A 27358-nucleotide genomic window follows, 5' to 3' on the forward strand; every position below is an offset into this window, starting at 1 on the left:
CGCGGGCCGCAGCCGCCCCCGCCCCGCGCCTCCCGCGCGCAACAGTTCCCCCAAAGTTGCCGCCGGGGAGGCGCGCAGCCGGCGGGGGGGGGGGGGGGACGCGGCCTGGGGCCGGCGCGCGCAGCCCCCGGGCGGGCGGCGGGATGGGCACTCGGCAGACCAAGGGCAGCCTGGCGGAGAGAGCCAGCCCGGGCGCGGCGCCCGGCCCCCGCCGCGAACGACCCGACTTCTGGGCGTCGCTGCTGCTGCGCGCCGGGGACAAGGCGGGGCGCGCGGGCGCTGGGCTGCCCCCTTACCACCGGCGCGTCGGCATGGTCCAGGAGCTGCTGCGGATGGTGCGCCAGGGCCGGCGGGAGGAGGCGGGGACGCTGCTGCAGCACCTGCGCCAGGTGAGCGCGGGGAGGGGGAGACGGGGGGGGGGGGGGGCGCGGCGGCTCCCGGAGCGCCCCGCCCCTGCGAAGAGGCGGCAGCGGAGGGGGGTTTGGAGGGGGACACGAGAGCGCCCGGCGGCACCGCCCAGGGTCCCCCCTTCCGCGGGGATGGAGCAGTGTGGCAGCAGGTGCCTCTGTGTTCCCGCTGAATTTGGGGCCTCAGGCTAGGGCGAGGAAGGCTGACCCAGCGAGGCTGGTGAAGGGGACCTGTTGGACCATTGTCCCTGCTCCTCTCCTCCACAGGTCCCCTGGGTTCGCTGGTAAGAGAGGATACAGAAATGTATGCCTGGTCTGGGCCAGGGCTCTCTTCCTCTGCCCACTGCCTATCACCCTCTTCCAAGGGTCCCCAGGGAATGCACAGTTTTCTGCTAAAGCCAGCTTCTGGGCCATGTCCCTAGGACTGGTAAGATTTTAGTCCCTAGGTCGTTGCCACCCGGAGATATTGTGTATGGTGGTTTCACCTTCCCTAACTTTGGCTGGTCCTCGCCTTGAGCCCCTGCCGAAGTCTTGGCCAGTATAAAGCTAGGCTTGGTTTCTTGGCCAGCAGAGACGGAGGCCGCCTGTGCTCTACCTCAGTCTTGCCCTCACCCACTGGTTAGGAGCAAACTACAGATCTGGTCCCTTCCTCAGTTCAAGGGCTGATGCTGTCACCCGCCTCTCTAGTTTTTGTTTGCCTTTGGGGAACGTGGTAGTCTGTGCTACAGGGTCTTGTTGAGTGGCAGGGGCAGGAGGGTGCATAAGTGCTTTGCAGAACGGTCATCAGATTGCTTTGGTCTGGCTTTGTGGCCCGGACTCACACGGACCCTGTATTCTTGAAGGACCCCCGTAGATAGGCAGTCTGCTGCCGATAGGGGAGGGGAACCTCAGCTGACCTTTGTGAGGTTTTCCCATGACTGATAGAAGAGGCTGTAGGAACAACTTCCTGGGAGGAGCTTCTAGAGTCTCTGATTGGATCCACATCTCCCTGGATTCTGTACCATGGCTTCCCTCACACCCTTAGGATGTTCCTCCGGAGTTTGTTCCTGAGGTGTGTGCACTTCGAAAGAGGGAAGTAGAGAGAGACGAGGGGACTTGGGAGGATGTAGGCTTAGCTTCCACCTCTGCCTCTGCTTTTCCTAAGAACATCCACAGTGATGCCCCAGAGGCCACTGGATCCTCAGGTATTTTTCCTGGGTTGAATCAGCAAAGAAAGATGACATTTTTACACCACATAACTTTTAGTGGTGTGTATTTTCTCTGTCTTTTGGAAAATTAGAAGCCAACCTTGTATGGCCTCCATGGTAACCCTGTCGCTTTCACACAGAAAATGGATTTTCCAGACCATCATAAGCCATTTTCGAAATACACAGTAAGAGGGTTGTGCGAATTACATGCTGTTTCCCCAGTCCTGGGAATGCTGCTCGGAAGAATACCAAAGCCTGGAAGGCGCTGCTTGAGGGGTAGGGAGAAAAATGAAGGTAGAGTTGGCAAGCACTAGTTAGAAGCCCACTGGAGGAGGCAGATGTTTTGGGTATCTGGTGTAATGACACAGTGCATTGTGGGAACCTGGGCCTCTCCCTTTAGGGTCTCCTGCTTGTGTGTCTTTGGATTCCTGGCACCTCTCCAATCACGGGCCTGGGAGGGCTAAAGGGAAGAGGCAGGGTTAATTAGACTTCACCCCTTTTCTGGGGCTCCCTTACCCTGTCACTGACAATGAGGGCTGTGGACCTGGAGAGCCGCCCTGTGTTGCCTGTAATGTGGGGATCAGGGCCCTTCCAGGAAATGGTCATTGGCCTTAAGCATGTGGGAGTGGAGCCCAGGGATGGCCCAGTGCCTGTGACTAATGAGAAGGGTGTTTTCTAGGACCCTGAAACCAGCTAGCGGCATGTCTAGCCAGATCTGTGCTGCAGTCTGAGGTGGTTCTCCCCCCAGATACTATTTTCGTCTTATAGTTTCCGCCTGGCGGGAGCTGGGGCAGTTTTGACCACCCTCTGTTCACGTAGTACTTTCTCCTATAGTTGATAACATATTTGGCACTAAATGTTTGGGTTTGGGGTTTTGGTTTTTTGAAGCAAGGTCTCATATGTCCCAGGCTGGCCCCTAACTCATCATGTAGCCAGTGATGACCTTGAACTTCCGATCCTCTAGCCTCCACCCCAAAGTGCTGGGGTTACAAGCACGAGCCACCACACCCAGTTTATTTGGTACTGGAGACCAAGCTCCGGACCTTGTGCATGCCAGGCAAACATTCTTCCAGTTGAGCTGCTCCCGAGGGGTGGACACTGGATTTCTGTGTGTTCAGAGCATATACAGGGTTAGAGGAAGCATTGGTCCGTACCTCCTGTGATCCTCGAGGACTGGGTCCTTGATCTTTCTGAGGCTCCGGAAGAACCTCACACGCTCTCCTCAGACAGACGCACGGGATCTTGCAAAGAATGGAAGAGTTGCACGGAGCCCCGTGAGCACGATCTGTGAGAGCCCACGACTGGAATCACTGCTCGTGTCCCGTCCCTCCGTTCCCCCTGCTTTGTGGTTCGCATGTAGAGATAGTCCAGAACCACGTGTGGCAGTTCACGATGAGCTGATGCATTATGGCTGCTGGTTCCACTTGAAGGATTCCGGGAGCGTTTCCTTGCTTGGAGACTCTCCAGCTTATCATTTGTGGCAAGGCCTCGCACCGTTCAAAGGGTGCAGGCAGCAATGCCAGGCAGTTGCCTTGAAGGATCACAGAGCCGTCCTTTTCCCTTTAGGAAGAGTGTGAACAGAGAAAGGCCTGGGGCCAAGGATCAAGCCTGGGTGACTTGCCTTTGGTTCTGGTCTGCTGCGACCTTGGGCCCAGTGGTAACTCCCTGAGCTGTGTTTCCTCCTTTCCCAAAGAGGGATCCTGGGTACTGAGCAGAGCAAATGCTATCAAGTGTGTGAAATTTTGTTGGCACTGCCAATCAAGATGTGTTCTCATGGCAACCAGGAGAATCTGGCCTACTTTGGGTATGTCTGGGCTAGGGACAAGGTCATGTGGCCTTTCTCTTCAGGCCTAACCCAAGGAGTTCAGAAGCAGTCTGGAACAGACACTCTCGAGGATTAAAGAATTCATTCCCCCACTCTTAGCCCATCACACCCCTCGCCTCGGCCTTCCTGCTCCCCATCCATCCTGGGTTTAGGGGCTCAGACTTAGCATCTTTAAGGAGTCCTGGGGAAGGAATGGTCTGGCAAAGGATAAGTGCTGGACTCCATGGAAGGTTCACTGTCACTGTTTGAGTCCAGCCGTTTCTCTTCAGGCCCCAGAATTTCAGGCTGTGTTGTCCTGCTTCGTGGAGCAACAGAGTAAGAGGAATTGGCATAATCCCCTGAGGTCACCCATCCCTGAGGTCAACAACATCCCTACTGTGTTAGTCAGCTGTTACTATGACAAAAGACCTGAGGTGGTCAGTTTATGAGCAAGGCTCTGTTTGGGCTCACAGCTTGGAAGGTTTCGGGTAGTGGTCCTTTGGACCTGCGGTAGGGCAGTACATCATGGCAGGGAGTGTGTGGCTGAGGAAGCTGCTCACATTCATAGTGGCTGGGAAGCAGAATTCGAGAGGAAGGGGCCAGGGTCCCAAGACCTCCCAAGAGCGCCACAAGTTAAAGACTCACGGTCTTTGAAGACACCTGTCCAAACCCTCGCATCTACTTCCCTGTAGAGAGTGCAGTTGGCTGGTTACTACTGGCATGTCATATCCCTACCAGGCAGAGCCGTTCCTCTGTTTGCCGGACTGGCCTCACCTTAGTGTGGCCTGGATTCATGGCTCTGGGAGCTGTCTTCCTGTGCCGGAGAGTGGAAACCACACCGCAAACAAGAACCAACCATATGGGCGCTAGGGTGTTATACATATCACCGACCCAAGAGGAACTGGATAATGTCCAAGTGCCTGGAGACTTCCTGGTGACTGGCAGGTCTTCTGCCCAAAGACAGAAAGATAAGCACAGTGACCTTTGAAGGTCATCTTCTCCCTCCCATAACCCTCCTAAGAGACTCTCTGTAGGTGAGCCAGTGGGAAGGCCACCACACACTGAGCAGGCAGGTCCCCACTGTGGCCTCTTATAAGAATAATTCCTCTACCTGGAATGCATCTCCTTGTTTCCACTGTGCCCTTTACCTTCATCAGGCCAGCTTCCTGAGCACGCCAGCCCACGCTCGGGCATCGACTTAGTACGCCAGTACCACCACAGTGCAAGGTATTTAGTCATCCATAGCTTTCCCCGTGACCTTTTGTTTGTCAGACAAGGTCATGTGCTTCCTGAGAGTAGAGACCCACCATCTGCGGTATCCATGGCGCAATATTAAAAACCTGCAGGCTGCCAGGCGGTGGTGGCCCATGTCTTTAATCCCAGTACTCAGGAGACAGAGGCAGGTGGATCCCTGGAGGCCAACCTGGTCTACAAAGCTAGTTGCCGGCAGTCAGGGCTATACAAAGAAATCCTGTCCAAGAAAAAATAAGAAGAAAGAACACCTGCAGCTTTGTGAGATGTATGTACAGACTGTCAACGTGGTGTGTCCTCCGAAAGCCCTCGGAGGCCCTGTTTCAGCCCTGCGTCTGGTTACCAGGCTGCCAGGATGGCTATTAAGATCCTGTGCATTTGCTTTTAGGTTTCTGGGCATGTCAGTTTTCAGGAAATCCCTGATGGCCACAAGCTTAACTATGCCTGGCATCCTGCCAGGCTGAGGTGTTCTTGGAGAGAAGAGTGGCATGGTTCCCAGCCTTGGCACCACAGGCTCTCATTGGGCAGGTGTAGTCTGGGGCCTCTGCTGAGGTGGCAGGCCGAGAGCAAAGCCTGCTGGGATAGTTGGGTTCCCCCATTCCTGGTCAGCTCCTGCAGGATCCCATGTATTCCCTTCACAAAGGAGCCTTCCTGTTTGAACTCTACCAGTCTGTCTGGGCTGCACGCAGGCGTTTCCAGGGATGGAGGTACAGAAGCTTCTGATGTAGGGGCCTGCTTTGTTGCTTTCCACAGCAGCTAGAGACACTAGCCAGGGACACGGCGACCTCTGTAGTGGCCATAGGGCCTGTAGTAGGTTCGCTCTCTGACTTCATGATCTGGTGGGGGACGGGAGGGGTTCCTTTTGGAACAAATACCATCTTTTTGGAGATTGTCTGAAGCTGTTTTTAAATCCGCTGTTTCTCCTGAGCTCTTGCTGTGTCCCGGCCTCCACCTCTGACGTACAGGGTAGTGAAGCCATACCGCCTTTCCCCCAGTATCGTGACGGTTATGCATGTGCCTTCCTGGGACTGAAGCCAGAGACTAGGTACCTTGACACATGGTCAGGTTTCAGAAAATCCCTGTAGACTTGTTTGTTTCGCGTTTTTTCTTTTCTTTTGCGGCGGCAGCGGCGGCGGCAGGATCTCATTGTGTAGCCCAGGCTGTCCTGAAACTCTCTATGTAGACCAGGCTGGCCTCGAGCTCACAGAGATCTACCAGCTGGCTAGTATCCCTCTACACTGTTCCCGTCAGAATGCACAGAGGTGGGGTCAGCATTAGAAGAGTCCCCTCTCCTAAGCAGAGATGTTCAGACAGCCATCTGACTCACCTTCCCACCTGGAGCAGCACTGAGTTGTATATGAGGAAACACACAGGTGCACACATGGATATTCATAGATGCAGATCTGTGTGTTTGCTGGTCCTTGCTACAGAGAGTCCTGGCTGTGTTTCTGCCAGTTATATTGGTTCCTTTAGGCTGCTAGAACAGCATACCAGAGGCTGAATAGCTTATCAATGACAGTCCAGAGGCTGGAAGCCCAAGACGAAGGCACCAGCAGGTTCAGCATCTGGTGTGGACCCACGGACTGTGGTTCTGAGTGCCCTCATTGTAGGCAGGAGCAAAAGGCTGCTCTGGGGCCTCTTTTTTAAGGGCACTGATCCCATGGCCCTTGTAATGTTAGCCTGTCCTGAAAGCCCCAGCTGAGAGGTTAGGGCTTCAGCATCTGCCTGGAGAGGGGAGGAAACACAGCTGCCCAGACTCCTCCCTGCCCTGCCTCATCCTCCTGCTAAGTACTGGAGGGGGAAGGGCCCAGTCATCGGACCTCACCATTACTCACGGAGTTGAGTGTTCAAAATGAGGACGAGACCTTGGCATTGCTGAGCAGGGGCGGGACCCTTCTGACAGCGCCTGTTTCTCTCCCCACCCCACCCATCCCGGCTCTGAGTGGTGCCCACGTGGCTCTATGGGAGCATTTCCCAGCTTTTTTCCTTCTTTATTTTTTTTTTTTTTAACTTTTATTAGCTCAGACTCCTGGCTGCTGCAACCATATGGAGTTCCGCCGACAGCTGCTGCTCAAAGGGATGTGGCATTTTAATGTTTCTAACTTTATCTTAACCAGGATAGACATAGGAGTCCATAGGAGTCCAGCTGAGACTAGGGAGTACCCAAGTGTGTTTTCCTGCAGAGGCGGACTCACTTCGAGCTGGAGGCCCATGTGCTATGATTTGAATGTGACCTTCTGTGTTCCAAAGCCAACCCCCAAATTCATGATGCTAGTATGTGGGGATGTGGCCTTTGGCGGTTAATTACGGTAAGATGAGGGCGGGAGGGCGGGGCTCCTGGGACTGGTGGCTTGAGCCGGCGCATGCTCGCCCTGTCTCACAGTCGAGACTGGTCCAACACAGTCAGAATGCTGCTCCAGGTGCCATGCTGTGCTCTTAGGTAACTGACCTCCAGATCTGTGAGCTAAATAAACTCGAAACTCTGTTTTGTATAAATTACCAGCCTGGGACATTTTATTACCGTGGCAGAAAGCCGAGTAAAACACCCTGCTCCCCTGCGGAGCTGCCCCTCGCCCTGCGTGCGTCTCCTCCGTGTCCATCTCCGTCTTCCTGCCTCTATGCTTTCTGCATCTTGGGGCTTCTCTTTAGGTCTCTGTGTCTCTCTAAGTCTCTTCCCCACTTAGCATCTCTGATTTCCCTGGGTAAAAAGCAGGCTTTGAAAGTGTCTCTTGGGACAAGACGATGTGGTGTATGTCTTTTATACCAGCATTGGGGAGGGGTAGATAGGAGGATCGGGAGTTAAGACCAGCCTGGACTACATGAACCTCCATCTTAAAAAAAATAAAACAAGCCGAACATAGTGGCACGCACCTTAGGCAGGCGGATCTCTGTGAGTTCAAGGCCAGCCAGGGCTGTTACACAGAGAAACCCTGTCTCAAAAAAAAAAAAAGTCTCCTGTTAGTCTGCCTGAGTTTGGTGGGCTTCCCTCTACACCTCTCCCAAGCCTACACACAGGAAGATGAGCAGTGAAGCTCTGAGGACTGGAGGGTGTTCTGGAAGACAAGAAAGGAGGTCTTGGCTCCTTTCAGTTGTCTAGATGTAAGCACCGTGCCTAGACAGGGAGGGCAGGCAGGCTCTGGAGACCCTGTCTGTGGGTTTCATTCATTCATTCATCGACTCATTAAGTCATTCTCTTTCTCTCTTTGTAAGTCAGCGTGTCTCATGTAGCCTAGGCCAGCTTGACTCTCTACAGAGCCAAAGATGACCTTGGATTTCTCATCCCCCTGTCTCCATCTCCTGAGTGCTGGGATTGCTGGCATGTGCCACCATACCCAGTTCCTGCAGAGCTGGGGGTCAACTCGGGGCCTCGTGTCTGCTAGGCAAGACTCTACCAATTGCGCTGCATCTCCAGCCCCCTTTTAACTCCTTAGATAGTGACTCATGTGTTTTCAGTCTATAGTTGTAGGCCACCATGCTCCTAAAAAAAAAAAAAAAAGTGGAATTAATAGAGTGTTATTTAAAGTACAAATGGTAGGTTTTAAAATACACTATCAAAAGCAGTATTCAGTCATTATGGAAAATAAGAAAATATAGATGAGAAAAAGGAAAAAGAATAATTGGACGAGTGTATTCAGTGATTGAGGACCTGTTCTTCAAGGGGTTGCTCCAGACATAGGGGAGCAGCGTGCAACCTGGTGGGGAAGGCCCCCAGCAACAATTGTGCTCTGTTTCACCGATGGTGGCGGGGACCCGAGAGGTCGTGCCAGGCGTTTGTGTTCAGCTAAGCAGCGTGGTTGCCTTAGCTGGGAACTCAAGCCTGCCATTCTGGGCCAGGATGCTCTTTCTAGAAAGGATAGAGGAACAGGAAATGGCCTCCGTGGCCGGTGGGCAATCAGAGCTAAGTATGGCTACTCAGATTCCAGCCCCTGCCTTGCTTCCGACTGAGAGTGGTCCGGGGTCTACATAGGTACACTGGCCGCTGAATGCTCCCCTCTTCCCCGTGGGGCTTTTAAATGTGACACACAGCTGCAGGGAGCCAGGCCACCTGCCACTTTCTGACTAGGACTTTCTCTCCCTCTTCTTCCGGGCTCTCCTAGCTACCCAGTAGGGACTGTACCTTCCTGCCCTCTGGGTCCTCTGAGCTGTGACTTTCCCTACTCCACAGCTGATGTCTCCATGGAGCACCACCCACAGCCACAGGCTGCCCATGGAGGTTCTTCAGACACCCCTCTTCCACCAAGGAGCACCAGGCAAGGGCTAGGACCTCGAAGGGAGAACCCCCCCCCCACCTCCCACAAATCTCACCATTCAAGCTTGCTGTCTGGAGGCAGCCTGCATTTATAAGTCTGGGGAGGTGGGGCCTGTGCCCCCTCCCCACCTGCTCTTATTCTAAAGTTCATCTATGAAGCTTGTGCCTCCTGGAGCTCTGGGCTTGAGCCTCAGGATGTCTCCTGCGCAGGAGCAGAGCAGAATTCCCTCCCTAAGTGCTGTGGGCAGGTACCTAACACCCTGACCTAAACAGTCAAGATTCCCACCCTGGACCTGTCCAGCCCAGCGCCTCTCCTGCCATGGCCTGTGATAGTCACAGCACACCTGGCAGCCCCCCCCCCCCATATCCCCTCACTAGTATATGAGTGAACACAGAAAGCTGGGGCTGCGGAGGATGAATGGGAGAGCTTTCTAGTCTGTCCCCACATGTCACCTCACCCCTACCCCCCCTACCCCAGCTGGCTCAGGGCACTTCTGATAGGTTCCTTGACTACCTTGTCCCACTCTGGCTATGGTCCCAGCACCTAGGATCCAACCAGCCCTTCCTCTCTCACTGGAAAAAATGAATGGTGGATGAGAAGGGTGAGACATTCTGTAATAAGAGTGTAGATCTTTAGTGGAAATACAAATGGCCCAGAGAAGAGTTCGGATCTGTCAGGTGGAACTGAGCCAGGACTGGGTCTCCCAAGGTGCTGTCCTGGCTAGTAATGGCTAGAGAAGATTTGGAAGCCTGTGTCTGCTGCAATGACTAATGTGGCATTTTTCCAGGCTCCCTGGATTGGGACAAGTAACTTGGGTCCCCACTCTACTGTGGCAGGAGCAAGAGAGAGGTAAAGGCAGGGCAGACATTGAAAGATGGGGAGCACAGCTGTCCTGAGCACGTTCTCTGGGTGGCACTTTTGCAGACCATCGTTTCTTAATCTAAGGTATGGAAACAATGAAGGCTGGAATGATGACCTGACATTTGACGGCTTATTACCTCCATGTTAGAGATTAATTGCCTCTGCTCCTGGCAGCCCAGCAAAGCCAAGAACTTAGAGTATTAAAGCCGTTTGATGAGTCAGGCCAGGTCCACCATCACCTGGGTTTCCTTCACAGGCAGCTTTCAGCCCATTCAGCACCTTTGTACTTCAGCCCCACTCAGGTACCTGGGCCCAGCATCCCCTGCACAGCTGTTCTGGAATCAGCCTTGGTGAGAGTGTGTAGAAGTTCAGATCTTTATGAGCTGAGACTGGTCGGGAGCCCCACTCACTCTACTAAATCCTTCAGCACAGCTGCTCAGGCTCAGATCACCTCAGAGTGCAATGGAAAAGGAAAAGGAGAAGGGAACGGGGAACAACACAATGAGACAGCAGCCAGAGCTTGCCTCAGACATCTCAAGCAGTGCTCGTCATCATCCTCTTGAATCTTCTAGGGCAGTGGTTCTTTAATACAGTTCTCATGTTGTGGTGACCCCACATAAAACCATAAAAGCATTTTGTTGCTACTTCATAACAGTAATTTTGCTGCTGTTATGAATCGTAATGTAGATATCTGATATGTGATCTCTGTGAAAGGGTCATTCGATCCCAAGGGGTCTCGACCCACAGGTTGAGGACTGCTGTTCTAGGAAATCCACTTCAACGCTCCTACCTATTAAAGAGCATCAGATAGATTCAAAGACACCCTGAGTGGATCTGGACTGCATCTGGGGCGCCCAGGACACAAGCAAAGATATGGTGTCCATCCCTACTGAGCGCTCACAGACTTGCCAGGGTCCAGGAATCCCTTTCCCCCTTCCCAGACTGCCTGCATTTATTTCTCCCTCTAGCAGTTCCAAGGAACTTCAGTCTGGGTGTGCCCCACGCCCTGTACTTAATCCCAGTTCCTCCAGACTCTAATCCCAGTCGATTTAGTTTTCCTAAAGTGTGCCAGTCTACTGAACTTTTATTATTCCCAGCTGCAGCTTTAAGTTGTCCATGTCCTCCTGGAGCTCTGGTGTTTCAGAGTAAAAACGGTGGTGGGCAGCACACTTGCCCAGGGGTTTCCAGGAAGCTGCAGACCCATCGACCTTCAAGAACACTGAGGGAGCTAAGCTAGTTCGGGATACGGAAACTCAGACACAAAAGCATCCAAGTTACCTTTTCCAAGAATTCTCACCTCTCAAGGATGGCTTTTGCTGCTTGGAAATCGACCCAGTCAAGCAGGGCAAGGATAATGGAGTAGAAAGGGTTTGGATGGAGTGGGTCATCTCAAAGGGAAGTTGCTCCATGAGACAGAAGAGGGGACTCTTGGGAGTGGGATCACAGGAGGAAGGGGTCCTGGCAAGGGGAGAGAGGACAGTAGGGTGGGATTTCAGACAATTTCCAGACATAGAATAGTAAGTGTGTGTGTGTCTGTGTCTGTGTCTGTGTTTATGTGTTTGGGTTGCTGTCAATCAAACACAGGGCCTGTGTCTTGCTAATTACACACACGACCGCTGAACTCCACCTCCAGCCGCCAGAAATTGTTCTAGAAAACGGTCAAAAGGCCAACCAAGAAACCCAGAGGAGCCAGGACCGCCATCAGAACAGAACGTAGAACACAGCACTGGCGCAGGTTCTGCCTGAGTTGTGCTTGTGTTGGAAGATAGCCACTGTGGGAATCCTATGGGCAGGGTCAAGGACACTGGCGGGGAGCACTGGACTGCTGCTAGCCCTATGACTTTGGCCGCTCCCCCTCGTCCGTCTCTGCCTCCTCTACTTCACTCCTTTCTTCCCTCCCAGTGTCCATGGAAGTTGTGGACACACTCGGGAGCCTTCCAGAGACCAGGTGAAGGTCCCTCCCATCCTCGGGGGACATGGCTGTCTCCTCCCTGTAGCTTTGATAGCTCACTGCTTCCTTGCTGCTGCAGTGGTGGTGGGGGCAGCCTCCCGACCATCCACTGGCAGGAACATCAGGTCCTGAGGAACAGGGCTGTGTGGGGATGATTCTACCTGACACCCACCCCCACCCCACCCCCCACCCCCACCCCCGCATCCCGTGGCTCCTGCTGAGAAGCACTCAGGGAGAGCACCTGTGACTTCTCACCAGCTCCCACTGTCCCCATTGTCCAGAGTGACAGACAGCTAAGCCCCACTCAGGCAGGGCCTCACTCTCAGCCAGCTAAGGGTCCTGGGGGACCCCTCCTTTCTCAAGCTGGGGAGTGAGCTGGATTCCAGCTGAGTTCCTCATCTGGTCTGAGTCATCTCTCAGGCCCAGAAGAACGGCAAGAGGTCTGAGTCCAAATACTGGAGATTTGGCCTTGGCTTTGGCCTTGCCTCTAATGTAGATTTAAAGTGATGAAGACCATCACTTCACTGTGGCGCTAATTTAATGTGTCCCCTTGGCTGCTGGGCTATGACACCCAGTTTAATCAGCCATCATCATTCTAGATGTGTCCGGAGGTGTTTTTAAATGTAAGGGACATGTAAATCAGTAGACATGGCATTTTAAAAAGAACGTTGCCTTCTGCAGCATGGATGGGCCATGTTCAGTCGGTTGAAGTCCTACCAGAAAAGACACAGGCCCCCTGAGAAAGAAAGAATCTGCCTCCACACATCCTTTAGCAGCAAAAACAAGACAGCTCTCCCAGGTCTTGGGTAGGCCTCCAGCCTGTCCTCCTGCTCCACAGATTTCAGAGTTGCCAGCCCCCACAATCACATGACCCAAGTCCTTAAAATAAACCAAGTTCCCTCTCCCTCTCTCCCCCCTGTACACACACACACATACATCTATTGGTTGTTTCTCTGGAGAACTTGGTCTAATATAAGTAACTCCCAAGGGCTGGTGGCCAGGAGAGGCGGAGCTAGACACTTCTGGGGGCTCTAGAATTCTTCTGTTCCTACTACTTCCTCACTAAGGGAGTCAACCCTCTAGACCTCAGTTCCTCACTCTGAGAAATGGGCTCTTTCCAGTGAAGTCCCCCTTGTAAAGGAGCAGAGGGTCCTCCAACTCATTCCTGAGACACTTTCCTTGAATCCTTTGGTGATGGAACAAACCTTTCATCTAAATGGGACAGACTTCACCATGGGAAGGGATAATGGACTTGAATGGGTTTGCCAGAAGGTATAAACAGCTGATTTTATTATTTCCCAAGAGGAAATGCAAAATGCCAAGAATTCGGGGAATTCAGGAGCCTGGGGACCTCTGGGACTTCTGCCCCTGCTCCCATTTTCTACAGAATCCCAGTTGTGCAAGAGGTCTGGGAAAGAGAGACACTTAGGGAACCCGTTGGGGGATGTACTGTGAGTGCTACACCTGTCAGAATCAGAAGGCACGGCCGGGCAGGGACAGTCAGCTGCAAGAGAACACACGCGCACAAACACACACACACACACACACACACACACACACACACACACACACACACACACACAAGGTCTGTTCTGTCCCGGCAATGAAAGAGGAGAATCACAGGAGCCAGAGTGTCTGAGATGGGGCAGGGGAGAGTGAGTTGTTGAAATCTCTACTGCTTCTTGTCACTGGGCTCTTTCCAAAGAGTGACTAGGGAACGAGCCCAGAACTGTCTTGACCCATGTCTAGGAGAAGCTGTGACCCTGGGGGGATTAATCCAGTCCTCTGTTTTTCTAAAGAGAAAGCATCCTTTTATAGTTATTTGTTATTATTGTAGTTTCTTAGGTTATAGTTAAATTACACTTGGCAGTGGTGTGGTATCTGTTTCTAGAGAGGGCCTTTTTTTAAAATATTTATCTATTTAATTTTAAATGTATGAATGTTTCGCCTGCTGCATGTCTGTGTATCACATATGTGCCTGGTGCTCTTGGATATCAGAAGAGGGTGAAGGATCCCTTGGGCCTGGGGTTAAGAATGGTTATGAACCAGCATACTGGTGCTGGAAATCAAACCCAGGTCCACTTCGAGAGCAACAGGGACTCTTAGCCACCAATCCATCTCTCCAACCCCTGGAGTGTGTCTTTTTTTAACCTTTCTTTTAGTGTGTGTGTGTGTGTGTATGTGTGTGTGTGTGTGTGTGTGTGTGTGTGTGTTTGGGTGCATGCATGCATGGTGTGGAGGTCAGAGGGTAGCACGAGTCAGTTCTCTCCTTCCACTATGGAATTATGTCAGATTTGCTGGTAAGCATCTTTACCCGCTAGGCCATCTCGCCAGCCCAGAGGATGCCATTTTTAAAGACTTAAAACACAACTGGCTGGGCATGGTGGTGCACACCTTTAATCCCAGCACTTAAGAGGCAGAGGCAGGAGGATCTCTGTGAGTTCAAGGACAGCTTGGTCTACAAAGCGAGTTCAAGGACAGCCAGGGCTACACAGAAAAACCCTGTTTTGAAAAACCAACACACACACACACACACACACACACACACACACACACACATACACACACACATCCAGCCATACTGAGGAAGCTGGGCAGGGGCTGTGGTGCCTCTCTATTAGCAGTTCCCTGTCTTGATTTCCACTTAGTAGTCTCCCTGGCAGCTGCCTGGCATGGGTCAGCTGGATGCTGATGGACATCTTCTAGGCACCAGTCTCCATGGACTTGTGAGCGTGGTGGAGACCGAAACCAAACCTGGGTGATGCCATCCTAGAAAGATGGCTGAGTGGTTAAGGGCACATACTGCTCTTCCTGAGGACCAGAGTTGGATTCCCAGCACCCATATCAGATGACTTAGAATTGCCTGTAACCCCAGCTCCAGGGGGACCTGACACCTCTGTCCTCTGTGGGTACTTGTACTTGTGTGCACACACGTACACACACACCTCTATATACACGTAATTAAAATAATAAAAATATTTTTTAATTTTATATTTCTTTGTGTGTGTCCATGATGTGTGGGGGGGGGGGGGCGTGCACATGTCACAGAGTTTGTGTGGAAGTATGGGATAACTTTGGAGTCTGTTATCTCCTTTCACCTTGACGTGGGTTCCAGGGATTGAATTCCGATCACCAAGCTTATACAGCAAGCATCGTTACCCCCTGAGCCATATTGCTGGCCCTTTTTTCTTTTTCATCCTTTCTGTTTTTGAGAGTCAAGGTCTTATGTAGCCCAAGCTGCCCTCAAACTCACGATATAACCAAAGCCGGCCCTGAACTCGGGAACTTGCCTCTGCCTCCTAAGCACTAGGGCTTGAGGGATGAGGCACTATTCCCGTCGTGATACAGTATTCTGTTGTGTCATGGTGTCTGGTGCTGCCACACAGTGGGAATTTCTGTGCTCTGTTGTTATCTGCTGGGACCACTATTGTGTTCCTGGTCCTCCGACATGGAATCATAATTATGCGGTTTGTGCCTGCACTGAGATTTTCTCCATAGTCAGTATGCCACAGTGGAAAACCTGGAGTTTCCTTAAGCTTTTATTTATCATTTGTTTATTTCCTTTTTCGTTTTTTTTTTTTTTTTTTTTTTTTTAGACAGGGTTTCTCTGTGTAGCCCTGACTGTCTTGGAACTCGCTTTGTAGACAAGGCTCAGAGATCTGCCTGCCCCTGGCTCCACTCTGCATCACCACTGCCCAACCTGTTTCCTTAAGCTTTTAAGTTTAATTTACCAATTTCATGATTCCTGTCATGAATCTAGTAAGCTTACACAACTGTATCCAGGGGCAAGGAGATAATAACTAAGTGTCCATGCAGGCTGAAAGAGGGCATCAGGTCCCCTGGAACTGAAGTTACAAAATATTGTGAGCCATCACCTGGGTTCTGGGAATCGAACCCTGGTTCTCTGCAAGAACAGCCAGTGCTTTTAACCACTGAGTCATTTCTCCAACTCCCATATCCAATTTTCTTAAGTTTATCAATACTCATCCTAAAAAAAGCAGGACTTAACAGGTTTCTAAGCCATTATTAAATATCAGTAAATTCAGCTTTTAAAAATGGTGACTATAAAATTCTCTCAACACATTTCAAAGTTGTCGTAAATGCTACTGAATCTCCCTTAAGTGCTCTGCTTAAAAATCTTAAGACCAAAATCAACCAGTCATTTTTTGTTGCTTGGTGTGTGTTGGTGTGTGTTGGTGTGGGAGTGTACACATGCCAAGGCCCACATGTGGAAGTCCTTGAGTTCTATCCCACGTGTCTCTCTCTCCTTCTACAATACGGGCCATCAGGCTTGGCAGCGGACACCTTCGCACTCACTGTCTTGCCGGGCCCCTCTTCTGTCTTCATTGGGTGTGTGTTTGTTGTGGACAGGTTCACTACGTATGCAGACAATGTATTTTCATCATGTTCCTCTCTCCTTCTCTTCTCCTCCCCGTCTTTGGATGACTTCTTCCTAGCTAGCCCCTCCCCCTTCTACTTTCATGTCTGTGTACATCCATCTGTCTGTCTGTGTCTGTGTCCCACTCACTTTAATGACAGTTGCTGGCATGCCCATGGGTGGGAGGTGAGCATGGACACCTCACCACTGAAGAAAACATCTCCCCGCCACCAGCAACCATTAATGACCTCCTGGACCTCTCCTCCCCCATTCGTGATGGAATGCACAGTTGCTGTTACTTCATGGCTGATCCAAACTTGTGTCTGGAAGACAGCATTCCACAGTACTTGCCTCCATCCTCCGGCTTACGTTCTTTCCTCCCCTCCTTCTGAGACAGCTCCTGAGCCTTAGAGGGGGAGATACCATCCGCTTAGGGCCAAGCACTCAGTAGTTACTTGTTCTCAGTGTTTTGAGTGTCCCCCTATTTCAGTGGTTCCCAGCCTGTGGGTCACAACCCCTTTGGGGGTCAACCGACCCTTTTCACAGGGGTCACCTAAGACCATTGGAAAACATAGATCTTCATTACCATTCATAACAGTAGCAAAATTACAGTTAGGAAGTAACAACAAAAATAATTTATGGTGGAGGAGTCACCTCAACAAGAGGAACTGTATTAAAAGGGTTGCAGCATTGGGAAGGTTGAGAACCTTTGCGCTGTTTAATCCTGGCCCCTTCTGGGTTAGGGATGCCCTGTGGCTGAGGAAGTCTGGCACTAGAGTCTTGGATCTCTGAGCACCCGCTTCCAGGGCGTGTTCTCAGCCCTAGGCTTCTAGAACAGTGCCTTATTTCTTTTCTAATCTTCCTACCTAACCCAACCATGACAGTCCCCCACCCACCCCACCCCCACCCCCTGACCCCATGGGATGCTTTAGCCACTAAGTTAAATTCTTTACATTTCTTGGTTCCTTCAATGCTTATGCTCCCCTCTTCCATCCCTCAGGGCTCTGGCAACATCTTTGTGGATACTGGGATTGTATTTTTTGGTTTTTCGAGACAGGGTTTCTCTGTGTAGCTTGGTGCCTTTCCTGGAACTCACTCTGTAGACCAGGCTGGCCTCGAACTCACAGAGATCCGCCTGGCTCTGCCTCCCGAGTGCTGGGATCAAAGGCGTGTGCCACTATTGCCGGGCGGGATTGTATATCTTAGACCATGCTACTGATTGGACTCTCAGGGAGCCAGGGAATGTTCCCAGAATACGCTTCCTGTGTGCTGAAATCCTGCTACAGATATGCTAACCAATGAAGACTTTACCTCTGCTTACGTACTTCCTAAATCCCGGGCTCGGTGGCTTTCCTTTATTGTGAAAAATATATATATATACTGTGCTAGTTAGCTTCCCACTGGAACAAACACCTGAAGAAAGGGTTGCTCTGACAGGAGCAACTCCAAGAGTTTCAGTCTTGGCTGTGGTCCATGGAGGCAGATCACTGAGAGTGAATAGTGGGGCAAACCATTTACCTTATATCCAGGAGGTGAAAGAGGAAGAAGGGACTGGGATGTCCTGCCCACTTCAAGGCACATCCCAGTGACCTGAGCACGTCCCGCTATGTGCTAATAGTACCATGAACTGGAACCAGGAGGACCCTGGTTCAATTCCCAGCACCCCACATGGTGGCTCACAGCCATCTATAATTCCAGTTCCAGGGGATCTGATGCCATTTTTCTGCTGCATGCATGTGGTACACAGACATACATACAAGCAAACTATCCATACACATCAAATAATAAAACACACTTTTGTAAACACTAAACAAATGTATCGTCTGATTTGGGGTTTTGGGGGGGTTTTTTTTTGTTTTTGTTTTTGTTTTTTTGTTTTTTTAGATAGGCTCTCACTTACATACACCAGGCTAGACTCAGACTCAGAGATCTGCCTGCCTCTGCCTCCCAAGTGCCAGGATTAAAGGTGTGTGCCACCTCACTCGGCATCCGTGTCTTTGAGGTTTTTTTCCCCCCACTTGGTGTTTTTTTCCAGTGCTGAGAGTAAAACTCCAGGACGCCTGTGTGTTAAGCAAGCGTGCCATCACTGACCATCTCACACCCACTCTTTTTTATATGTATGAGTGTTTTGTGTACATGTATGTGTGTGCACCACTTGCGTGCTTGGTACCTGCAAGGATCAGAAGACTGTGTCAGATCCCCTTATACTGGAGTTATGGGTGGTTGTGAACTACCATCTTGCTGCTGGGATCTGAGCCTGGCCCCTCTGCAAGAGCAACGAGTACTCTTAACAACTGATAGATCTCTTGTTTTTATTTTTTTTTTATTTTTTTTTTTATGTGTATAGATCTTTTGCCTGCACGTAGACCTGTATACCACATGTATGCCTAGTGCCTGTGGAAGCCAGAAAGGGGCTTCCAATCCCCTGGACCTGCAGTTACAGATGGTTTTGAGCTACCATATGGGTGCTGAAAATCAGACCCACGACCTCTGGAAGAGCATCCCATGCGCTCAGCCACCGAGCCATCTCTCCATCCCCTCTCCTTGGTTCTAAACGCAATTTCTCATATTGAGCTGGGGACCATCTTTGGGGCAGGTAGTCATTTTTTAACTGCCTGCCCTCTCCTACTGTGTGAACTGACACCTGACAGAAGCCCCAGGACTGAGGGAGAAGGAAGCAGAATGCTAAGCCGGGCCAGCCTTCCTTCGTGGCCCTCACTGACCCCAGCTGGCGGCTGCAGTGGCACAGGAGTCCCCTTTCACCTGTGGAAGGCTTGAGAAAAGTGCCGCCATTGTCTCAAGCCACTGTGCTAGGTTTGGCCGCTGGGACAAATTACCACCAACTGGGTGCCTTCAGACAACAGGATTTTGTTCTTTCCTCCCCTCCAGGTCAAGATGTCACCACATCCCTCCCAGCTCTGCCTCTGGCCTTCTCTATTCTCATACTAAGGACACCTGGCTTGGATCTGGGGAAGCCTGGATAAACAAAGGCGGGGTCTTCAGATTGCTTAAGTTAATCTCATCTGCAAAGACCTTTTTCTACAAATGAGGTCACCTTCACAGGTTCTGCGTGTAAGAGTGTCTTGGGAAGGGGGCACTGTTCCGCCCTCTACATCCATGTATCCATGTGTGTTTCTCACATTGGGGTGTGTGTGTGTGTGTGTGTGTGTGTGTGTGTGTGTGTGTGTGTGTGTGTCTCCCAAGCCTCCCTCCCTTCCCTTGGACACTTTAAGGCTACCCTTCTTCCCAAGACACCATTGTCTTCCCAGGAAGCTCGCTCCAGCTCTCCAGCTCTCCAGCTCCGAGCTGTCCTGGCTTCTCTCCCTGGAGGCTTCCTGGAGCTGTGTTTCCTAACAGCACCTGACATTCCCCTCCCCTCCCCTCCCCCGGGATTCCCCGGGAAGGAGAGTCACTCGGAAGGAGATGGGAGTTCAGGCACCAGCTGCAGCGGGGTGTTTCCCTGGTGGGTCCCCTCCCTTGAGAAAAGCTGCCTGGGAGCCGCTAAGCCTGGAGGAGAGACTGCCTAGCTGTTTCCTGTTTCCCTCTGGACATTAATTAATTTCCTTCTGCGGGGGTGGGTTGGCGGGGGACTGTGCTTGATTACAAGCTCATTAGGCAGCTTTGCACTCAGGCTGTGGTAATGCCCCTATGGCTTCTGGGTTGTCATCTCCCCTTCCAGTTAGTATTCAGGGCTGCAGCCTCCCTCCTCTCCCCACTGTGTTGATGCGGAAACTGTGGAGTCATGCCTGGAGGAGAGAGGCAGACGCCAGCTTATTCCCTACAGGGCAGATCTTTGAAAGAAAAGGGGGAGTTGAGGTTTAAAATAGAAGCGCCTAGCAGTCCCCTCGGTGGCTTCCCTGCAGCATTCCCTTCACACACCTCAGTAGACAGCCCCTCTCCAAAAAGGGGGGCCAACAATGAAAAACCCTGCAAACAAAGACAGATGGACAGCTTGAGAGAAACCCCTCATAGGCATCATGGAGCTGGTCATAGAAGGAAGGTCGGAAGCCACTTTATCCCTCAGCCTGAGGACTTCACCAGCCACGGGTCAGAGATGGGCCTTAGAGTGATTTGGGGGTGCCATCCCCTCTCCGCGCCCCCTCTCATGCCTGTGTCTGCATCCTTTCAGAGAGAGCAGCTCAGAGACCATAGGCAGGAAGAGAGTGACCTGGGAGGTGTGAAGGCTGCCCACACACACACACACACACACACACACACACACACACACACGGTCAGCAGAGTTAGGCTGATGATGCCCTGCAGGCGTGTTATAATGCCTGTGGACACCACCTATTTTGCGCCCATGGATGTGGAGATCTGAGTCGTCCGTTTTCCACATCAGAGTCATAGCAGCCAGTGCCTGGTCTTACCCGGAGTTGGCCTCAGCCAGCTGAGCTGAATTCAGCTCCCACCCCAGGGGAAGGTCATTCTGAGGTGCTCGGGTGTCCCCAGATGTCACCTTCAGGAGTGAGTGAGTGGGGGTGGAGGGAGGAAACGGGATAACTACCATGGAACCTGAGCCTCATCTCTGAAACTGAACTGTAGGATCCCAAGGAAATGAACTCAGTAGGAAAGGACCAAAAGAGACCAAGATGGGGGGTGGGGGTCAGAAAATGAGATGATAAGGAAGATCAGTGAGCAAAGGAGAACCACAGAGAATTGAAATGCTAGCTGACTCTCCATTCTAACCAGCAACGGTGAATGTGGCGATGAGACCATGAATTACTGAAAATTATCCAGAAAAGATAAACATTGAGAGCTACCATCAGTCTGCCTTAGGAGGCAGAAGCTGAAAAATGTAAATAGAACGATCCCAAGCTTTCTCTGAGCGTGATTTGGAAAAGAAATATTAACCACTGTACACACAGTAGCTTGCAAAAAAAAATTTTTTTTTTTGTTTTGTTTTTCAAGACATGGTTTCTCTGTGTAACAGCCCTACCTGTTCTGGATCTCACTCTGTAAACCAGGCTGGCCTCAAACTCACAGAGATCCACTTACATCTGCCTTCTGAGTGCTGGGATGAAAGGCATGCACCATCCCTGCCTGGCCTGGAAAAAAAAAAATCAAGCACACCTTCATCTCAGCGGCTTAAGAAGCTGAGTCAGGAGGATCACTTAAGCCCAGGAGTTTAGGACCAGGGGAAACAACATAGTAAGACCTTGACTCTTAAGGAAAAATAAATTCTAGCAACCAAATGTAATAAGCAGGGATTGGCAAAGCCAGGTGTGGATGCGCCTTCCTCTTCCTGCCTCAAGATAGTGTATGTGTTTGCTGGCCTGGGTCTCGCTTTCTTTTTTCAAATGGTGGCAGAACATATGTGATATAAAACCTACTAGTTGAGGGCTGGAGAGATGGCTCAGAGGTTAAGAGTACTGGCTGCTCTTTCAGAGGTCCTGAGTTCAATTCCCAGCACCCACATGGTGGCTCACAACTATCCGTAATGAGATCTGGTGCCCTCTTCTGGCCTGCAGACATACATGCAGGTAGAACGCTGTATACATAATTAAGTAATAGGTCTTTGAAAAAACAACTTAGCAGTTGAACTTCTTTAGTGTTTTGGTGTGGTGCTGAGGATGATGCTAGGACCTTGTGCGAGCATGCAAGCATCTTCTGCTGAGCCACAGCCCAGCCCCTCGCACGTCAAGTGTAAAGTTCATTCGGACCATGCAGCCAGCCATTCGCCAGAACTCATCTTGCAGAGCTGAAACTCAACATCTGTTGATCAGTAGTCCCACAATGCCCTGCCCTGTTCCTGGGCAACCACTGTTGTGTTGTCTCTGTGTGTTCACTACTGTAGGGGCCTCGCATATGTGGTGAATCAGACAGGATTTGCCCTTCCGTGACTAGCTTATTGCATTCAGATTAATGTTCCCTTTTCTCTGTTGTGAACATGAGTGTGCAACGTCTCTCTGATACTCTGCCTTCAACTCTCCTGGCTGTGCATCCAGACATGGAATTGCTGGATCTTAGGATAATCCTGTATTTCATTTTTTTTTTTTTTAGAAACTGCCACACCATTTTCTGCAGTGGCCACACCAGTTCACATTCCTACCAACAATGCACAGATGCTTCAGATTCTCTCCTTCTTCCCAGTGCTTGTTATTTCTGGGAGCCCTATGGAGGGCAGGGCCTCTTGGATCTAAGAACTAGATCAGGCCAAAGAAGACAGGTCCGTTTCTGTGAAGAGAACTGAGTAACGATGGGGTTTGGGGGGCCGGGGGGTGGGCACTGAGAAGCTGTGGGACTGTAGAGGTAGTTGGAGAGTTAGGGGAAATTTTCTAGAAATTTGGGGTCATCGTGAATGGGATGCTTATTTGATGACTGAGAGAGTGTCATGACAGTACCAACTGTGGTACTGGCCTCCCGGGAAACAGCTGGGGTTTAGTGTCCAAGACAGGCCTATAGGATCCTCGTGTTCGAACGCAGCTGGAGAGACAGCCTCGGGTGTCTGCATTACTTCATACCCAAGGATGGCCAAATACCTGACATTTTGAAGTTTCTGTTGAGCCTAATTGTCCTCAGGTGTGGCTTCGCCGTAAAGGCGTCTTCATAGTCTGTGTCAGGAAAGAGCCCTTCTGCCTACTCTGAGGGGAACGGGTGCTCGGTGACTGAGCGCGATTCAGAGTGAGGGTGGAGGTCTCGGTGGGCAGGAGGCAAGAAGCAAGGGCGAGTGTGCAAGCCCGGTGCACAGTTCTGGGTGTCTGTGCGTGCAAACCTCAGCATACAATGTGAGATTTGATCAGCATGTTATTCTCACATTTAAAGTAACAATAATATAATAATGGGAGCTGGGGTGGTGGCTCGGTTAAAATGCTTGTCCTGTAGGCATTAAGGACTAGGAGTTCATATCCCCAGAAACCCACAGTCTTAGTTTTCCCATTGCCATGACAAAGACGATTTATAAAATAGAGCATTTAATTTGGGATTCAAAGTTCCAGAGGGTTAGAGTCCGTGACCATCATGGTAGGGAGCATGACGGCAGGCAGGCATGGCTCTGGAGCAGGAGCTGAGAGCTTATATCTTGATCTACAAGCACCAGGCAGAGAGAGCTAACTAGGTATGTATGGCCTGGACTTTTCAAACCTCAAAGCCTCCCCACACACACCCCCACACCCCCTACCCCCCACCCCATGGCAGATCTCCTCCAACAAGGCCACACCTCCCGCCCTTTCCCAAACAGTTCCACTAAGAGGGGACAAAGTATTCCAACACATGAGCCTGTGGGAACCATTGTCCGAACTACCACAGCCACATACTTGTGGGGTAGGCATGGCAGCCTACCTGTAATTCCAGCCTCAGATGGCAGACAAATCCCAAGACTAGCCATATCAGCAAGCTCTGGGCTTCATGGAGAGAGCCTGCCTCGGCGCACAAGTGGAAGAGCGGGGATGATTCCTGACATCAACCTTACGCAGTGCGCATGCACCCACAGACATGCAAAAAAAAAACGTACTCACAGGTCGCAGACCCTCTACACACATGAAAAGTGGGGGAAAAATAACTATGGCCGTGACAGCAACCGAGGTCTGAAACCCCCAGTTATAGTAACAAAGGCTGCGAAAGGAGTGTGCTCGCCCAGACGAATGCTGACATTAAAGAGCTTTTTAATATTTCTCTCACAGACGGGAATGGATTCGTTCTCTCAAGCACACGTTGTTACAAAGTGGGTCAGTGCCATTTCTACACACGTTCATGCTGTCCGCAGTGTCACGGCACAGTATGAGACCCTTACCAAATGTGACCGCCCTGCATTGGACTCCCCAGCCTCTCGAATCATGAGCTAAATTGAAATCTCTTTATGAGTTACACAGACTCGGCCATTCAGTTACAGCAACAGAAAAGGCAGGGAGATGAGTGCCTGGGTCCTTGTCCCCGTGTGTAAGCTCTCTCTGGTGGAAAGTCTAGGGCCCAGTCCCGGGGTTGATAATGTGTTTTTCTCCCAGACACCAGCTGCGGGCACGGGTTTCCCTTGAACCCCCAGTACCACCACATAGACCAGGCACTTCACTGGAGGGTTGGGCGTAGTAGTAATGGGCAAAGCTACTCATGTTTCCAGAGGAGTTTTTCGGGATGCAGAGTCAAAGCCTTCCCTGGGGCTCCCTACTTCCTGCTCCCCTCTTAGTCCCTTTCTCCCAGAATAACGCATTCTTCTATCACAGCAGTTCCTGGATGTTTGGGGTAAAGTCTTTAAAGTTATTGAAAGCTTCAACAAGAGTTCTTTCGGAGATCCTCTCTAATGCTAGTGACATTATTAGAAATTAAAACAAAGGGACTTGTAGCATGAATCTTAACAAGTCTTATTAATAAAATCAAACCTGAGGCCAGGTATTGGGGTGAACTGGAAGATCAGAGAGACAGAACAAGCCACAGCTAACCTCACCTGGCCAACTTCTCAGCTGATCTTGTTTCCTCAGACTGGAAGCCTCTGTGTCCTCATATCCAAATGGCTCTCAGCTGAACTATGCTGCTCAAAACCTAAAAGCTTAACCAGCCAAATGCTGCTAGTTTCTGGTCTTCACGCCTTATATATATCTTTCTGTTTTTGCCATCACTCCCTGGGATTAAAGGCGTGTGTCACCATGCCTGGCTGTTTCCAGTGTGGCCTTGAACTCACAGAGATCCAGAGGGATTTCTACCTCTGGAATGTTAGGATTAAAGGTGTGAGTGCCACCATTTTCTAGCCTTTGTATCTAGTGACTGTTCTGTCTCTGACCCCAGATAAGTTTATGAGGGTGCACAGTATTTTGGGGAACACAATACCACCACAGGGACTTAAGGGGCTGGAGAGATGGCTCAGTGGATAAGAGCACTGACTGTTCTTGCAGAGGACCTGGGTTCAGTTCCCAGCACCCACATGGAGACTCATATCTGACGGTAACCCCAGTGTCCTCTTCTGGCCTCGACTAGTACCAGGCACACATGCAGGACACATTCATTCAGGCAAACAGTCACATAAAATAAAAATAAGTAAATATTTGGGGAGTTGTTTTGTTTTTTGAAGACAGGGTTTCTCTCTGTATCCCCGGCTGTCCTAGATCTCATTCAGTAGACCAGGCTGCCTTGAACTCAGAGATCTGCCCCAGAGGGCTGTGATAAAAGGTGTGTGCCACCATGCCTGGTTAAGTAATTCTTTTTTTTTTTTTTTTTTTTGAGGAGGGACTCTAAAGGGCTTGCTTGTTAATTTAAAATTAATAGCAATAAAGAAGAGGGCAATGTCGCTGGAAAGATCTGTAATTACAGTTAGACAACAAAAGAAGGAAGGCCAGAATAGGAAATACATAGAGACAGAAAGCAGGTAGGTAATTGCCCTGTGCCTGAGAGGGGAGAATTGGGAATGGGGTCATGGTTACAGAGTTTCTTGGTAATGAAAATGTTCTAAAATCTATCGTGGTTGCACAAAGATTTGAACATACTAAAAACCACTGCATTTTACACTTTTTTTTTTTTTTTTTTGGTGCTGAGGATTGAACCCGTATAATCTGCACTAGCTGCACCTCAGCCCCAGATTCTGTCCTATAGATGAGTAAATTGTATGTGGATTACATCTCCACAAAGCTGGATTTTTTATATTTAAAAAAAATGGATAACCGATTTACATATGAGAGAAATAGATTTTTAGAAGACGTAAGAAGAGGGGCTGTGTCCTGTTGAACGCGTCTGGTGCCTTGCTTCCTACCAACAGCTGCTTTGCAGCTGCTGTGCTCAGGCCTTCACTGCGGGTTGTTTGGACTGAGATCTATACAGCGAGCTCACTGTAACACAGGTCATGTCACGGCAGAGACCCTTGAAGAGCCTCGGGTTGCCCACGGATCAGGCTCCTCCCAGCGTCTTTAAAGGTTCTGTCTTCCGGTATAAATTTATACTTGCCCTTTGGAAGCCCAAAGCCTTGGCCCTAGGCCCATTATGGCTTATCCCATTGCAAAATGTCCCCAAACCTGCTTATCTGAGCTGGTGTCATGTGGGGCCCCACCTCCTGGAGATGCGCTGTGTGCCTGTCACCTCTAGGCACAGCATTTCAAGTCAGGGAGCAGTGAGGGGCTAGCCCAGCTACACCCTCCTAGCTGAACCCCCACCGGCCGTGACTCAGAGCCTGCTGTTGGGTAATACTCGCCCAGACTTTCTGGTGAGCAACCATCTGTACACACAGTTCCTAGAGATGTGCTGTTTAGAGCCGCCGTGAGGAAGATGAGATCCCTGCCGCAAGGCACCCCAGCCCCTCCAAGGCTAGCACCTGTAAGGGCCACATCTGGATTTGATTTTTCCAGTTCCCTCACGCAGCACTGGTATCCTCATGCCTACAGTCAGGGGAGCTGGTTTCCCCAGGACTGTGGCCCAAGCTGCTGTTACCTGAGACACCCAGAGGGGCCAGTTAGCTCCTCTCCCTCATATCCCGTTTAAGTCCCCAATGAACTGGCTTAGAGGGAGAGACATAGAGAAGACACCCAGATACTAGGGTGCACAAGTGTCCTTGGACACAATCGTGGCCGGAAATCAAGCAAGCAATGAAGTACAGCAACCTTTGACCAGCCCCAGGCTGGCGTTTCCTACTGTAGCCCTGGGACCTTTGAGAGCCCCACCCTGGCTGGAGTCCTTCAGGAAGGTGTTACCCTGTGACTCAGTTACCCAGCCCCCCACTCCTGGTGGGGGCTTCCACCTCCCACCATAGAGAAGGCCACTGTCAGCCATGGGGCTCCTGCATTGAAGGGTAGAGGGGGCAACTGAGTGCAGGCCCTGAGAGATACAGTCTGCACCAAGGCAGGCCTGCCCAGCCTCTGGATGAGCCAGTGGTATTTCTTGGTCTTTCCAAGAATATGATGGCCTCACATGGCCTGGAACATGGGGGGCCCGTAGAGATGGGACCCAGTGGCTACACAGAGGGCAGGAAGCCCACCAGTCTTCTCCCACATTTGTAGCTCTTTGGCAGTAGTTTGTTTGAGACCCAGAGGGGCTCTGCTTCCCTCCTGTCCAGTACCACCAGCCAACCCCAGGACCTTGGGACACAGTTTGAGAACTTTTGTTGTTGACCTGCCCATTTTACAGTCAGGGAAAAAAAAAAAAACACACCCCAAGGTGGGTTGATCTCTTGCCCACAGACTTACAGTAAGCTAAGGGGCCTACAGGGGCCTGAGAATATTGGGTGTAAATCACCCCAAGGACAGATGTACAGGGGTGAGGGACAGAGACTAGCCTTAAGTCAACAGCCAAAGGGTAGCAGGGCAGGCGAAAAGAAAACCCTTAGCTGGGCATGGCCAATATTCCCAGTAGTTGG

The 27358-nt window shown here is 50.9% G+C and overlaps 1 protein-coding gene across 2 annotated transcripts in view; it reads left to right on the forward strand.

Annotated features, from left to right (window-relative positions):
- Window positions 1–105: 105 nt before the first annotated feature.
- Lrrc75a (leucine rich repeat containing 75A) overlaps window positions 106–27358 on the forward strand; it is a 42718-nt gene continuing 15465 nt past the window's right edge. Inside the window, exon 1 of one of the 2 annotated variants that reach the window (XM_052757106.1) lies at window positions 106–389. In XM_052757106.1, coding sequence (XP_052613066.1) covers window positions 144–389 — 246 coding nt within the window. In that variant the 5' untranslated portion in view covers window positions 106–143. Of the gene's footprint in view, window positions 390–22113; window positions 22259–27358 lie in introns of those variants that run through there. The other variant, XM_052757107.1, reaches the window with a different exon arrangement.

The sequence above is a fragment of the Peromyscus californicus genome, unplaced genomic scaffold, assembly GCF_007827085.1.
Source record: "Peromyscus californicus insignis strain IS unplaced genomic scaffold, ASM782708v3 Scaffold_3__1_contigs__length_106647218, whole genome shotgun sequence".
NCBI lineage: Eukaryota > Metazoa > Chordata > Mammalia > Rodentia > Cricetidae > Peromyscus > Peromyscus californicus.